The 17351-nt window shown below is 40.9% G+C and overlaps 1 protein-coding gene across 1 annotated transcript in view; it reads left to right on the top strand.

The window, feature by feature from the left end:
* The first annotated feature begins 6754 nt into the window (after positions 1–6754).
* Positions 6755–17351, top strand: part of SPTLC3 (serine palmitoyltransferase, long chain base subunit 3) — a 263731-nt gene continuing 253134 nt past the window's right edge. Inside the window, exon 1 of the mRNA XM_006894749.1 lies at positions 6755–6856. Within this exon, the coding sequence (XP_006894811.1) occupies positions 6755–6856 (102 nt within the window). The remainder of the gene's footprint in view (positions 6857–17351) is intronic.

Genomic DNA, 17351 nt, shown 5'->3' on the forward strand with positions numbered 1-17351 from the left:
GAATAAAATGTGTCCTAGTAGGAAGGAAGGGGACTTGCTTTGGACCTAGTTCAATTGCATTGTGTGCAGTCAAATCAGAACGGACTTATCGTTTACTCTCTAGTGGGATTTCAGCAGCTGTAAATTGCATTGGAAGAGATTGTCTAACTTCCTCATGTAGAGTAGCTGGAGAATGTGTCTTTGGGTTGGCAGCAAAACCCCTTGCCACTTGGCCACAAGAGATTCCTAAATTCATGATATATTTCTGTCACATAGTGTTGAAGCTCAGAAAACCCCTAGACCACTTGGAACATTAGTTTACTCACCAGAATTACCTTCAATTACATAAAGAGACTGAATAATAGGAGAATAAATACAGTTCTGTATAATATCTAACACAACTGTTTATTTTCTCATTTTTTCTTCCTCTTTCTGTTAACATTCCAAACCTTCAAAGTTTCCAGAATTTCCAAGATGACTTGGTCAGTAGAGAGCTGAACTCTAACTCCAAGGCTGTTTGAATACATCAGTAGTTCCATAGAAGAAAGATGAGCAATCTCTCCCAAAGGACTTATCTTGTTGCTGCTAACCATCCTTGAGTTGACGATGACTTGTAGCGACCCTACGAACAGTAGCTTTAAACCCTGCTCTATCCTGAGCCAACCTCATTGACTTTGATACACCTACCTTCATTAGCCCAGATCCTGTGTCAATCCACCTCATCCAGAGTCTTCCTCTCCTTCACTGTCCCTCCACCCTTCCAAACATGATGACCCTCTCCAAGGAATGATCTCTACTGGCAACAGGTTCAAAGTATGTGAGACAGAACTTTAAAAGCCTTGCCTCCAAGGAGCAAGCTGGCTTCGCTCTCTCCAGGACAGACTTGTCTGTGCTCTTAGCAGTCTAAAGTCTATTAAATACTCTCCTCCAGTATCACAATTCAAAAACATCAATTCTTCTCTAATGCAGCTCTCGGATGCATAATAGCAAGTAATTGATAAAACTATGACCTGTATCAGGTGCACCTTAGTCTCCAGACTTACATCATTGCTCTTTAGCACTCTGGAGGAGTTGCTAACATCAGACTTTCCCAATGCAACTCATGTTTTGATTTTCTGACTGCTGGTGCCAAGAGTGTTGAATCTGGATCTGAGCAAGATGAAATTGTTAACAATCTCAATCTCATCTGTCATGGCACAGTGGTGAGAATCTTTGTTTTCTTGATGCTGAGAGCTTCAATTTACATTAAAGACTGCAGTCCTTGACCTTTTGCAGAGAATGCTTCTGGTCCTCTTACTGCAATCAAAGTTTTGTCATCTAAATGTAATACCCTATAGAAAATACACTGGCGGATCAGGTATGAGTCAGCTCTACAGAAATAAGCAAGTTACTGAGTGACCCACCACACCTCCCTAAACTCTTCTTATGTCTGCCCAGTCAAGAGGTAAGCCAAGAAGCTGAGCATTAGATGAGAAAGTTATTTTGAAGAATATCGCAAGGGCATGCCTATAAAATTTAATTTTTCTTTTAAAATTTTAAGAAGAACATTTTTTTTTTAGTTTTCTTCAATAATTAAATATATTGGGTATTAAGACACAAAGCAACACTGAGGCTCAGTTTTGTGAAGTGAGAGAACACATATGTTTTGTACATCAGTGTGTCCAAAGTCCTCACAAATCATTTGGTACATAAAAATTCTTCAAATATTTCTTGAGTTTACCTGTTTATTTGAAATGAAATTGGTAATTAATTCAGACACACTGATTATTGCTCAATATGTATTCTGTATTTCAGTGTTGATACTTTGCGTTTATTTGCATAAACTCAAAGGCACCACTTCTTAAAAGCACATTTCTTAGAAGTGTAAAATGGAGTCTATGAAGCTAAAGGCGTAAGTTAGTCTTCTGAAAGTTAAGAAAGTCATATAAGTTTGCCTGTTTGACTAGAAGTCATACAAGTTTGCATGTTTGACTGTGTTTGACTGTCTGCTGTGCTGTGTGAAGTGAGATAAGAATGTAGTTTCATAATGTTTAGTACATTGTTAGAAATTTAATATGAAGTTTGGGTGTAGAATATTAGACGTTTTTAAGCAAATCTGTGTCAATATTAAGAGTATATTGCAAAATATAGAATAAAGTTTGTAAAGCTAGAGTTTAGAACGTCAGAAGTGTTAAGAAAGTTTGTCTCAGTGTTAAGAGCGTGTTGCTAGGCATACAGAATGAAGCTGAGGAAGAGAAAGGTTTACAGTGTTAGGAGTAAGCAGGCCAAGTGTGTGTCAGATAAGACATTGCCAGGACACATCTGTTTCGAACATCCTTAGCCTGAGCTGTATCAGGCCCAGAGACTAAATGTTAAGTTAAAAAAAACGGGAAGGGGAAAGTGTTCCAACCTCATAACCTCAGGTCCCAACTGTCTTCACATTATTATGACCACATGACCTTCAAGAAAACAACCCAGTGGGCATGGTTTTAAAAATTGCCATATCAGGGCCCAGAAAATGAATGCATTAATCAGAAATGGTAAAAATTAAGTCTTGAAATGAAACATCTCCATTTTCATTGGCCTCTGTTTCAGAGAGAAACCCTCCAGGATAGCAGCTGTTTATCAAGGGTAAAAACATCTCAGTTCCAATTGGTGAAACTCTGGCTTTGGGAAACCTGCACCCTAGCTACTCCTTGTTCAAAATAATGGCACAAACCCTGATGCTCTGGATGCAAAAATCAAAAGCATCTGAAGGAGAACAGACCACCTCGTCGTCCAAAGTCTGTCCACTCTCTAGAGCATCCCCTGCTGGATTTTGCAATGAACATCTCTTGTGTCAAGCAATCTTGTTGGAATACTGTTCGTGAATGATTAGCTGCTAGGCCCAATTGTCTCTCATACTTTGCATATGTTGCTAGGAGAGGCTATTCCTTGCCAAGGGATATTATGCTTGGAAAGGTGGAGAAGGGTCAGCAAAAGAGAAGAAGACCCTCAATGAAATGGATTGACATAGTAACTGCAGCTGTGGGCTCAACTATGTCAGAGACAGGATGGCACAAGATAGGATAGGATTCAGGTCTGTAGTTCAAAGGGTCACTATGAGTTATACTCCACTCCACAGCATCTAGCAAGAATAGGCCTGTTGTTGTTGTTGTTGTTGTTACGTGCCGCTGAATTGCCGGTGAATCATAGCGATCCTATGTACAACAGCCCTAAACCCTTCTCTATTCTGTGCCAATTGTATTGTCTCTGATACACTTACCCTCACTACCCCAGTCACTGAATCAATCCATCTCACTGTGGGTCTTCCGCTCCTGCACTTTCCCTCCATTCTTCCAACCACGACATCCCTCTCCAAGGATTGGTCCCTCCTTGTAACATGTTCAAAATATGCCAGAATAAGCTTCAGAATCCTTGCCTCCAGTAGCAGCCTGTTTTCACCCTCTTCAGGATGAACTTGTTTTCCTAATAGTCCATGATATATTCAATACTCTTCTCCAGCACCAAAGCTCAAAGGCATCAATTCTCCTTCTCTCATCCCTTGTCGTTGTCCAGCTTTTCGATGCATAGCAATTGCAAAGATTGTATCAAGCCCACCTTACTCTCCAGACTGAGATTGTTTCTCTTCAGTACTTTGGAGAGGTCTCTGATAGCAGACTATCCCAGTGCAATTTGTCTTTTCCTGGCTGTTGGTACCAAGAGTGTTGTTTGCAGAGCCACGCAAATTGAAGCTCTTAACAGTCTCAATCTCTTCACCATCTATTATGATGCTGCCAAATAGCCCAGTGGTGAGAATCTTTGTTTTCTTAATGTTGAGCTTCAATCCATATTGAAGGCTGCAGACCTTGACCCTCTGCAGCAAGCGCTTCAGGTCTTCCTCAGCAGGCGGGGTTGTATCATCTGCATAATGCAGACTGTTGATGAATCTTCCTCCAATCCTGATGCTACGTTTCTCCTCATAGAAACTAGCCTGCCTGCTAAGCTATTTCACGTATAGATTGGAAAGATATGGAGATAGGACACATCCCTGGTGTACACCCTTGCCAATTTTGAACCATGCAGTGTTTCTTTGCTCTGTTCTGATGACTGCCTCCTGGTTCAAGTATAGGTTTCACATATAAGACTTATTGGAACATTAATGTTTTTTTTTTTATTGACTGTTAAGATTTTAAGTGCTTTACCTTGTGGATTGATTTTATGTGAAATTATAAATAGGCTTTAGGCCTTGTAGTCCCCCCAATAAAGCATGTGATTTGCAATTATAATACACCAGTATTCTGTGCTTGTGTCATAAGCCCAGGCGATCCAACCATGCACTTAGCAGACTTCTGTGTTTCTTTTGATCCATCAAAAGAAATATATAGAGCAATGACTACCTGATTATACATGCCACCAGATCTGGGGCACGAGACAGTTATTCCAATCCTATGAGTAAAGTAGAAGGATTTATAGTGTGGAAGCATGCAGATGTTTCTTAAAGGTGCGAATGGCACTCTAGCCTTAGCAATCGGGATTGAAAACATGTTCTTTGTATACGGTGCTTTTCTTCTTGTGAAAAGAGATTGGGGGGGGGGAAGAGGGGGGAAACACAGTAAGGAAGGAAAAGAGGAAATTGAAGTGAGAAAAAGGAAAGAGAAGGAAGAAGATGAAAGAGAGCAGCAGGGGGAGAAACATTTAAAGTTCAGAATTCAGTCAGTGAGTATATTTTATCTCATAATCTCAAATTACTAAGAAATAACTGCAGCAGCCAACAGATCCTGGTCAATGTAATGCTATGATTTTACAAACTGACTTTTCTAAGTAAAATGAGGGAGCCGGGACAGCAGTAATCAGTGCTCCTTCCTGCCTCTTCAATTTTTGTTTGCATATGTCTTAGAAGGGAAGACATCTATACAAGGGTCATTTCCAGCTCCCAGTGAAATAGCTTTGAGAGAGAGAGAGAGAGAGCGCAAAGATTAAGAGAGATGCTGAGAGAATTCTGAACCAGAGACACAAACCAAGGTGGATGATGTTGCTATAAATTGCATCCCAAAATTTGACTCAAGATAGTCATACGTGAATGACAGCTGTGGTTGTTCTTATTGTTAGGTTCCATCAAGTTGAGTGTGGCTCAGAACTACCATCATGCTCTACTGGGTGCCGTACTCGTCATCTCTGACACACTATAGCCCATTGCTGAAGTCACCATGTCAAGTCATCTCATTGGGGGTCTTCCTTTCGTTTGCTGACTCTTAATCTTTCCAAGCATGATGTCCCTTTCCAAGGAACAGCATTGCCAACTACATGTCCAAAGTATATGAGGTGAGGTTTTATTATATTTTCCTCCAAGGAGCACTCTGACTACACTCTTTCCCAAACATATCTGTTTGTTCTTTTGGCGGTCCATAGGATATTCCGTACTCTTCTCCATCATCACAAATCAAAGGCATCAATTCTTCTTTTGTCACCCTTATTCATTATCCAGCTCTCTGATGCATAGCACGTGATAGAGAAGACGGTGGCCTGAATCAGGCACAGATTAGTCTTCAAAATTACATTATTGCTCTTAAGCATTTTTAAGAGGGAGGTTCCTGACAGTAAACTTGCCCAAAGCAATACATTGCCTGATTTCCAGACTGCTGGTGTTAAGGGTGTTGATCATTATTATTATTATTATTGCCTCTTCATTCTATAACCCTTGCCATTCTGCAAAAGAGACTAATTCTGACCCAGGAGAGCTGATAAACAGGAAAGGAGGTTATTCCAGGCTTTGGTTTGTTGCTGTTATTTTCCCATTGACCAAATAAATGAACTTCCTCCTCAAAATGTCAAAAATTTTCAATTCAGGGGGATCATAAGAACATGCTTGGAGGACGCAAACAGGCTGTCCATGACTGGCATTCTCCAGCTGCCTGTGTCACCATACCACCATCTAGTAATGAAAACAGATGTCTGATGACTGGGCCATTTAGAGAGTAAGCGTTTATGAGTGAAGCAGACAGGTCTCTGAACCAAGCCCTCGATTCAACATCTGTCTCACACACCTGTGGCAGCAGCAACAACCTCATGTCACAATTCTATTTTCCTACTACACCCCCAGTCTTAGTCCACCACAATTCACTTGTCTCATGTTATAGGTGGAGAAATTGAGGCATGATTCTCCCAAGGTCACATGATAAAAATAACAACATCCTGGACAGAACCAAATGGATTACCTCCCAGATCCTACCTTACTGGTCGGTTGGTATCTTCTATTATGACACTGATTTTACAAGTTAGTGGGTCCTGAGTATTATTTGTCTGTAAAAGAAAAGTTGACTTCTGAGCTTACTTAAAAACCAAAGCAAAGGATTAGATGTGAGAGGGAGGGCGTCTGATGAATGAATGCAAATTCATAAGTTAACTTACTTAGAAAAGTCAGAGAGTGAGTGGGTTGTGGAAGGGTGTGTGTGTCTTTAAAAGATTCTCCACATCCCAGCTCACCTCCTCACAGCTTGTTCCTGGTTTCTTCAGTCCACACCAGCCTTTGGCCTGGGCACACTAATTTGTCCATTGGGAAGCCGATTTGTTGCCATGGAGCCCACATGCTGACTCTTTGGAGGTGAGGAGTGTAAAGGTGACTGTTTGTTTTTTCATTTCAAAGATCTGGCAAAAAGATAGGCTGTTGTCCTTCTTCTGGAAAAGCCTGATTGGTAGGATTCCTTTAAGGGCTCAGCCCCACAGCGTTTTACGCCATCCCCTCACCACTTTGAAAATTCAAAGCTTGCCGAGAACGTCCAGAGGCAAATCTGCAGGACTCCATCATTTCATACAAATGGCTAATCCTGGAGGTGGTGCTGTTTGCAATGGGAATCTTAACAATCACAAGAAACAGAGTGGAAACTGCAGGAAGAACGGGATCTCCAAAGAAGCTCAGGTAAGAGCCGTTCTCTGCCGTTTCACCTTACTCTGAATCGCCTGAACAAGTTGGTTCCCTTTGTGATGTTGAAGGAAATTGTTCTGATTTCAAGGACTTTTTAAATGGACTTTAAATTAGGAGAGTTTTATTGTTTTGGCTCTCTACTTCAGGCGATGTTAAAGGCTTGGCTACCAATAACGTTTAGGTACGGATTAAAAAGAACATGCCTTCTCAAGCCGGTGAAGAAAACACACAAACCCACATAGCTTTATACTGCCTAAAATTCTGTATTTTCTTGAACTTTTTCTTCCTCTCAAGGTATTTGTGGGAAGACCTGTGAAAGCTCAAACTCTTCAGCCAAATAGCTACAGCATGCCACTTTCGGCATACTTCAGAGGAGAAAGAGGATGGGAAAGGAAATTTGGCTGCGATGATGTGATATTGGTTGCATTTTCTGTTGGTACATGAGAAATGTTCTCCTGGGTGAGGCTGAATTCTCTTTGATGTTTAGTGGAGCAGTTTTATGGCTTACAATTTGACCGATTTTAAGTCAGTCTTTTCTTTGACATTGGAAATAGCAGACATTTGTTTCCAAGTCACTTCAGAAAACGGGATCTTTTCACTTGCTATTCACACAGGAGCCATCAGGTACTTAAAAAAAAAGTCTGCTTCTCTTAGGGCCGAGTTTGTGCATGATGTTAGGAGAGGTCAGTCCTTGGAGAAGGACATCATTCTTGGAAAGATGGAAGGTTGGTGAAGGTAGAGAAGACTTTCTATGAGCTGGATAGACACAGGGACTGTAACAATGGACTCAAGTACAGCAGAAATGATGAGGAAGGCACAAGATAGAAGAGGGTACAGGAGCATTCTTCAGAGGGTCACTACAAGTTGACTTGATGGCATCTAATAATGTCAGACAGAGTATTTGATAAGGCTGGACAAGAAAGGAACTCGAGATTACAGGTATGCAGCCTGGGTCTTGTGTAGTATACTTATGAAAAAGGCAGTGTTTAAATCTTGCCATTCTATTTCCCATTTTCCAATGAGCAGCAAGGATAAGCTTACCCTGCTCCAGGAGCTGACTAATAGGAGTTAGACAAACAGGTAGCTTCACTCTCGGGAAATGAGAAGCTGCTCCGGGAACTCCATGCAATCCTCCATCACTCATTGGCCCCAGGAAACCAACATCCACTCAGAGATGTCAGATTGTGCCAAGATCACAGGCCAGTTCTCTAGACAGTGAGTTAAGTTAATGTGCCTGCTTGGAAGAGGCAGGGAGCATTCTGGAGCCTGCATTTTTTGTGATTCCAGAAGTTCCAAAAAAAGAAAGAAAAATGCATGCACTTTTAATCCAAAGCTGTCCTGAGACAAGGAAGTATCTGCCAGAAACCTCCTATCTGGCCACTCCCAGCAGGAATGTGAAACCTGGTGCAAGGTGGAGAGAAAGCATTCAATTCTCATCATTTGCATGAGGACAGCCCCAGTCATATCCACCATCTATTAGTCAGTAAATTCAGGCGACAAGCACCACCCAAGATGCCTCTTGTCATTGAAGCACCTAGAAATCATTCATCGTTTGCCTGCTGGCCCCCTGAATCCTTCTGATTATCAGGGCTCCAATTTGATTCTTCAAAACTATTCTCTCTCTCTCTCTCTGTTTACTTTCTCTTGGCTTTACAAGCACATTTTAAATGCTAAGATTAGAAGCCATGGATACAGCCACTCCTAAATAAGGGGGAAGTCAGAATACTATTGCCTATTTTCTTCTTATTCAGTTACAACCATATTCATTTCTTTCGCATATTGAGGGAACCTATAAGACTCAGTTTACCAAAAGACTCCCTAGCAATAAAAAACCAAATATATAAAAATCACTGTAGGGCAGTTACTTTGAGAATCTCTTCCTTTTGTTCCAGCATAGCCTGGTTTCAACATTTTGGTGTCACAGAAAAGCCAATCAAGTTTGACGAGGGAGCCAGAACTTTTCCACTCTTGAAACTTCTCTTGAGTTCCTTTGTGGAGGGTGTGTTGGTTTGTTTTTTGGTGGTGGTGTGTTTTGTTTTTAACTTGACCTTTGTTACTTTCTCATTTTGTCCTCTTATTTTCATACACCCTGAGTGTGCACTAAAAACTTGGTTTCATTGCTGATTCAGTCCATCCCGTTGTCACTTTCAACGTGACGTTCTCTCTCTTATTTCTGATTGATAGGGTTGTGGTCAATAGCAGAACTGTACTGTTTTGAGCAATTTGCTTTCCTTTTCCTTAAGTATCTGAGAGACAGAAATATTATTAGTGTTTTAATCCATTACTTGGTATTTTCTATTAGCTTACTTGTCACATAATTACTTTAGAATGATAAGTCAATTGCTTTTTCTCTCTCAGTGTTTAGTCACAAAGTTTTATCAGAAAGGGCTCAACCTGGGGAGGTATATTTTATGTCTTTACCCCCAAAGATACAGTCTTTTAATGTAATGAAGTCTGTATTTTTATCTATTACATTGATGAGCTACAGAGTGAAAGGGAGCTCTTGTGGCCAAGTGGCTAGAAGCTGTGCTGCAGTCTTAAAGGCATGTGGTTTTGAATCCACCGGCTGCTCCATGAGAGAAGAGTGGGCATTCTCCTCCCATGTGGTCAACTGTCTCAGAAAACCTGCTGTAGGGTCAGCTGTGAGTCGGTTCCGATTCAATAGCATACAACAACAACAACAGAATGAAAGATAATTTGTGATCCCCACCCCCACCGCCTTCAATAATCCTTTCCTAGAAAAGAAAAGGATCCAGAACCTACTAGAGACTGCCTAACTCAGCATGTACTGGGTCTTGACTCTGAATACTGTAACATTATTAGATGCAGTGAAACCTGAGGAATTAGTTGCTTGTTTGATCTCTCGAATCCATTCATTCAGCATTACTTGTCAAGCGCCTTCTTCTGACAGATAAAGATAGTTGTTGTTATTGTTGTGTGCTGTTGAGTTGATACCATTTCACAACCAGCTCTCCAGTGGGGTTTTAAAGACTGTAATCCCACAGGAGGAGATTGCTCATCTCTTTCTTGTGAATTCAAACCACCTGCCTTTGGGTTGCCAACACAACACCTCATCCACTAGGCCCCCAGAGTCCCCTCTGTAAAGATAAGGAGTCTAACCTAGCTATTGGGAGACTCACTTACTCACTTACTGTTAGGAAACAGAACTGACTCATACCTGCTCCTCCAATAGGTTTTTAGAGATTGTGTATTGCACAAGAGGAGATTGCCCATCTTGTTCCCTCAGAATGTTGATGGATTTGAACCTTCAGGCTTCTGGTTGACAATTCAATGTCATACTGACTTAAAAGGATCACAGTAACATGAATACAGGAATAAGAACTACCAAACATTGGCATAATTTGTGATCAAGTAAGTATCACAGGGTGAGAAATTTGAAGATGAGAATGGAAAAGATGATGTATTGATAAAGTATAATGTTGTAATAAATGTAAGGACAAAGCTAGGCACTTGATTTTCTGTACATTTCCCCATAAAATGGTAGCAATATGTCCATTTACAGAAGGGGGGAAACCCCCCCCCCCGAGATTCAGGAATTTATGTAGAATTGTGCATTGTATAACTATTCTTTTCACACAATCCCACTTTTTGCCCCCAAAGCCAGTGTTCTTAGTAAAGCATGGATTGGGGTTAATAACTGATTATTTTACATAGAGGGGAAGATTTCAGGTGAGCCTTGAGGCATTTGAAATGGCAGAGAAATTTGAAATGGTGATAAATAAGGGCAAGAAAGGAGAGGAGTCAAAGATGGATGTAAAGAGTCAGCTCGCTCGTGGTAGGGCATGGAAAGGGTCCTTTGTATAAAAAAGGAGGGGGAAGTACAATGGTTGTGAGTCATAGCAAAGCACAAGTCATCTGAGAAACTTCTGTCAACTTAGTGAAGACCTTGTCTAGAGAGGGAGAAGGTGTGATAAGAGTAAAATGATGCTGGCCTCCATAGACACAGGGTAAAGAGAAAGCGCTCAGTGAGACGCCAGGCAGACCTTTCTAGCTCTATCCCCAGCTCACTTTCCTGTTTCCCCCACCTTTCTCGAAAGGGCTGCAATTTCCAGTCTGTCTTCTTTCCTCTGATTGTACAAACTTTGAGAGGGTTGATGATCTCAGCGCGCCTAGTCAGAGCCACCAGGCCTGCCCCTATCACAGTGTGGCTCACCTCTTCTGTGTGCTGATTGAACAATCTTGCCAATGATTTAGAGAGTGAATAAATGGGTAGAGTGTCTGGCACCACTTTTAATTGCTCTGACATGTCTGTTATCCTTCCTTTACCTCCCACCATCATTTTATAGCAACTTCTGTTGTGTGGGTCCCATTCTCTTTTTTAAAATTTTTTATTGGTTTCCAGACAAAATCTGTGCATGTTGTGTTTCATTCATGTGCATGGTGTTTCACACATTCCTTCATTCACAGTGTGTTTCATATGATCATTCATTATATTTTGTAAAACCAATAACCATTGATCTATGTCTCCTATTCCCTGTTCTTTCAGGTCTTCTTTGGATCTTCCCTAATTACTCCTTCCCCTCCCTCCACTCACTAAACTCTGCCATCCTGGTGATTATCCAACCCCTCCCCACACTCTGCCTTCTTGTGCCCCACTCCTTTCCCTTTTGGACTTTTATATACAGCTAGCTAATTATCCTTCTATTTTTACAATAATGGTCTTAGGCAGTATTTGTCCCTAGGAGACTGAATTAGTTCACTTAGAATAATGCTCTCTAGAGTTTCTCATGTTATATAGTATTTTATAAAATTGTTACTGCTTAGTGCTACATAGTATTCCGTTGTGTGAATGTATCATAATTTGTCAATCCATTTGTTTGTTGATGGCATTTAGGCTATTTCCATTTTCTTACTATTAGGATAGCATTACTATGAACATAGGTATAAAAATCTCTATTTATGTCTCAGTTTTATTTCCCTTATGGTGTATTCCTAGCAGTCGAATTCCTAACATGGTAAGATTTTTTAGATCTTACTAGGGAATCTCAATTTCTATGGGCTCATAATTTTACTAAAATGTATCAGATGAAAATATTATGTTTTCTATTATAAGCATCTCCCAGTTTGAATGAGAAAGACAGGCATGGATGACATTGTAGTATTTCATGAGCAATATATAATAAATATAACAGTTATTAATGCTGTATAACAGCCACTCCAAATTGCAATAGTTTGAAACAACAACTATTGCATTGCTCATGACTTTTGTGGGTCAGGAATTAAGGCAGGGCTTGGTAAGCATGGCTCATTTCTGTTCGACATGGTGTTGACTAAAGACAAAATGACCTATGTACCCACTCATATGATGGGGACCGCGGTGCTAGTTCTTTTCTAAGGCATCTAGCTTCACATTTACAAGGATACCTTCTCCATATGGTATCTTACTATTCATTAGTGTAGTCCAGGCTATTTCACTTGATGGTTGACTTTCAAGAGAGTGAAAATGAAAGCTGCTGGGTCTGTTAAGATCCATGACGGAAAGTCACAAGATGTCACTTCTGCCGCAGTCTGGTGTCGACCCACCCAGATGCAAGTGGAGGGAAAACAGACTCTCTTTACAAGAAAGGACCATAAAAGTCATTTTGTGCAAAGCTGTGTGGGAGTGGAGAGATTGTTCCAAACATCTTTAGAAACAGTCCATCTCAATAGAGACATGTCCAACGTTCATGGAAATAACAATGGAGGGGTATCCTCCTTGGATTGGGAAAGCAAAATCCAACCCAGACAAGTGAAATGGGGCTTACAGCTTGATAACAGAGTAGGAATTTTCTAAGCATATGGAACTGGAAAGATATTATAAGTAGAGAGAAAAGATCCTAGAAAGGTACATAACATGATGCTGTTGTGTGCTATTGAGTTGATTGTGACTCATAGGTGTTCTGTGAACATACTTGTTCTGTGAACATCACATATGAATCATGCCCTATATTGCAATATTTTCATGATTCCCCACATTCTCGATTTCGTTATAATTGCTCTGTTAATCCATCTTGTTGAGGGGTTTCCTCTCTTTTGCTGACTCTCTATTTCTTCCAACTCTTTCTATAAGGACTGGCCCCTTCTGACAACAATCCCAAAGTATGACATAGTTTTCCCACCTTGCCTCCAAGGAGCAACCTGGCTGCCCTTCATTCAAGAGAGACTTGTTTGTTCTTTTGGCAGTCCATGAAATATTCAGTATTCTTTTACTATACCACAGTTCACGGACAGCAGTTTTTCTTTGCTCATCTTTACTTGTTTGAATTTCAAATGTATAGTTTTTGTTGTTATTAGGTGCTGTTGAGTCCAATTTGAACACTGTTCTATCCAGTGCCATCCTCATCAATATCTGACACACTCAAGCCCATTGCTGCAGTTACTGTGTTAACCCACCTGATTGAAAGTCATCTTCTCTTTTGCTACCCTTCCTCCTTTCCAAGCATGTTGTCCCTCTCCAAGGAATAACTTCTTTCAGCAACATGCCCAAAGTAGGGAAGCAAAGTTTAATCATCTTTAACCCCAAGGAGAACTCTGACTGCACCTTTTCTAAGACATATCTGTTTGTTCTTTTGACACACTTCTCCACCACAGAGTTCAAAGGAATCAATCCTTCTTCTGTAATCCTTAGGCATTATGCAGCTCTCAGATGCATAGCAAGTGACTAAAAACACCATGGCCCGAATCTGGCTCACCTTAGCCCTCAAACTGTTACTGTTATTAGTCAATAATTTGAAGAGGTCTCTGACTGCAGACTTCCTCAAGATAATATGTCTCCTGGTCTCCTGACAGCTGATACCAAATGAATTGATTGTGAATCCAAGTAAAATGAAGTTACTGACATTCTCAATCTTTTCTCTGTCCATTAAGATGTTGCCTATTTGTCCAGTGGTGAGGATTTTTTACTTTGATTTTTTTTTAAATATTGAGTTGCAACAATCCCTTTTCCAAAGCATGAAAAGATTGGCAGGCAAAGAAGAATTTCATGAAACAGCATATGATCAAGAAACAATGGTGATGAAGGAGGAAATTCAAGCGGCTCTGAAGGAATTGGCAAAAAGTAAGGCCCCAGGAATTGATGGAATAATAATTGATATATTTCAAGAAACAGATGCAGCACTGGACATGCTCATCAGATATGTCAAGAAATCAGAGGAAAACTACCTGGCCAAATTACTGGAAGAGATCCTTATTTATTTCCCATTCCCAAACAAATGTGATCTAACCGAATGTAATGTGGAAATTATCAAACAGTATCACTGGTATCACACACAAGCAAAATCTTGCTGGAGATTATCCATAAACAACTGAAACAGTACATTGACAGAGCACTGTCAGAAGTGCAAGATAGGTTTAGAAGAGGCTGTGGCACTAGGGACGTCATTATCAATGAGAGTTGGATCTTGGCTGAAAGCAAAAGAGTACCAGAAGGATGTCTATTTGTGGTTTATTGACTATGCAAACGTGTTTTACTGTGAGGTCTTAAGAAATTGTAGCTAACATTTAGAAGAAAGGGAATCCCAGAGCACTTGATTGTACTCTTATAGCACATATTCTTATACCAGGAAGCAGTCATCCAAACAAAGCAAGGAAACACTATATAGTTCAAAATCAAGAAAGAAGTGTGTCAGGGACGTGTCTTTTCACCATACCTTTTCAATCTACGTAAAGAACAGAACATTCAGGAGTCTGGACTTTATGAAGAAGAATGTAGCATCAGGTTTGGAGGAATACTTATCAACAACCTTTGTTATGCAGAAGACACAACTTTGCTTGTTGAAAGTGAAGAGAACTTGAAGTATTTGCTGAAGAAGGTCAGTAGCTTCAGTCTTCAGTATGTATTCTTTTCAACATTAAGAAATAAAAAAATTCTTGCCACACGGCCAATTGAAGATTCATGGTAAAGAAGAGAGGGAGATGTTAACAACTTCATCTTACTTGCTTCCACAATCAACACTCTTGGCATCAAATCAAAAGCCAGATTGCTTTGGGTAAGTCTGTTGTTAGAGACCTGTCCAGAGTGCTAAGGAATAATTATGTCAGTCTAGAAGTTAAGGTGTGCCTGATCTAAGCCAGGATCTTCAAAATTACTTAATATGCATTTGAGAGATGGACAATGACTAAGGATGACAAAAGAATTGTTGCCTTTGAGTTGTGGTGCTGGAGAAGAGTATTGAACATACAATGAACTGCCAAGAGAACAAATAGGTCTGTCCTGGAGAGGATAAATCTAGGTTGTTCCTTGGTGGTAAGGATTGTGAAGCTCCACCTCACATATTTTGGACATGTGGCCAGGAGGGTACAGTTCTTGGAGAAGTACATTATGCTTGTAAGAACGAAGGGACAGCACAGGAGAGGAAGACCCGGATGAGATGGGTTGACACAGTGACTGTGGGGCAGGTGTGTTATAGACAGTGAGATTAGCTCAAGGTATGGTAGGGTTAGTATCAGCAGCCAGGAAATAAGGAGATACATTGGACTGGAAAAATCTGCAGTTAGGGACCTCTCCAAATTATGGAGGAGTAATGATGTCAGTTTGAGGACTAAGGTGTGTCTGATTCAGGCCATAGTCTTTCCAATCACTTGCTATGTATCCGAGAGCTGGACAATGAGTAAGGATGACAGATGAAGAATAGATGCATTTGAGCTATTGTGCTGAAGAAAAGCACTAAGCGTTGCATGGATGGTGAAGAAAACTAACAGATGTCTTAGAGAGGGTGCAGCAAGAGTGCACTTTGGAGGCAGGAATGATGAGGCTTCTCCTCACACAATGGACATGTTGCTAGGAGAAGGACATGATGACTGGGAAGGGTGGAGAGTCAGCGAAGAAGAGGGAGACCCTCAACCAAGTGGATTGACACAGTGACTGCTGCAATGGGCTCTTGTGTGTCAGGAAGTGTGAGGATGGCACAGGATAGAACAGAGTTCAGATCTTTTGTTCATAGGATCACTGAGTCATACTGGACTCAATGGCACCTAACTACAACAACAGGGCAGGGTTCAGAGCTCTTGTTAATAGCATCACTGTGAGTCTTCGTTGACTCGATGATCCATGACAGCAATGAGAAGCACAGGATGCATGACTGTGGAAGCAGACAAGAGAGTGGCAAAAGTAGGTGGGAGCCATATTGCAAAACGCCTTTGTGGTTTTTTTTCCCCCTCCACCCCAAGAAATAGACTCTGAGAAAAGAATTACAGAGCAAGATATTTCTTGTGGAAGTGAACCCCAGAAGTTTTGTAGGGCCTCAAAGAAGTGAGCGCAGGGGAGAAAGGAAAGAGATAATAGATACATGAACACTACGAACACCTGGGTCTCATACTTGGTGGGGACAATGAGGGATTTGTAGAAAACGCTTCAAAAGCTGCCACAACGGAGGCTAACGAAAACTAAAGGATGCTTCGAAGGATGTTAATCTCATAGAATTTATACCTTTCCCACACAGGACTGAACACAATCTCATTGCCATAAAAAGCTTTCAGGCTGCGCTGCATGTGCTTACAAGAGGAAGACAGCAGGTCTACGTGCAGTGCTAAGAGCATCCGCATGAGCTCTGCATCTCTGTAAGTGATGAGAGTTTATGAGAATTAGACTGTAAAATGCAGTGTTCTCAGATATTCAACTTTGAGTATCTGGTGACTTAAATTATACTTACGGATTAGTTCTGGCCTAATGGCTTAAACATCAGAGAAGATGGGATTATGTTATTTAGCAAAATAAACACAGCCACACAGCCTATTAACTGTGCTTCATTGACTATGCAAAGGTTTTTGACCAAGTGGATCACAAGCTATAGCTGACTCTGAGAAGAATGGGAATCCCAGAACATTTGATAGTGCTAATGCAAAACCTATACTTAGACCAAGAGGCAGCCGTCAGAACAGAGCAGGGAGACACTGGATGGTTCAAAATCAAGAAAGGGGTCCGCCAGGGATGTATTCTGTCTCCATAACTTTTCAGTCTGTATGCAGAACAGATCATCCAAGACGCTGGGCTGTACGAGGAGGAATGTGGCATCAGGATTGCTGGAAGAATCGTCAACAACCTGTATTATGCAGATGACACAACCCTGCCTGCTGAAACTTCTGCTTGCTGTAGAAGGTCAAGGACTGTAGTCTTCAATATGGATTGAATTTCAACATAAAGAAAACAAAGATTCTCACTACTGGGCCAATTGGCAGCATCAGCATGGATGGTGAAGGGATTGAGATAGTTGACAGTTTTAGTTTACTTGGGTCCACAATCAACACTCTTGGTAACAGCAGCCAGGAAATCAGGAGACGAATTGCATTGAGAAAGTCAGCTGTCAGGGACCTCTCAAGAGTACTGAAGAGAAGCGAAGTCAGGCTGGAGACTAAGGTGCGCCTGATCCAGGCTATAGTCTTTGCAATTGCATGCTATGCATCAGAGAGTTGGACAGTGAATAGGGATGATAGAGAATTGATGCCTTTGAGCTGTGGTGCTGGAGAAGAGTATTGAATATACCATAGACGG

The sequence above is a fragment of the Elephantulus edwardii genome, unplaced genomic scaffold, assembly GCF_000299155.1.
Source record: "Elephantulus edwardii isolate Elephantulus edwardi_28Jun2011 unplaced genomic scaffold, EleEdw1.0 scaffold00150, whole genome shotgun sequence".
NCBI lineage: Eukaryota > Metazoa > Chordata > Mammalia > Macroscelidea > Macroscelididae > Elephantulus > Elephantulus edwardii.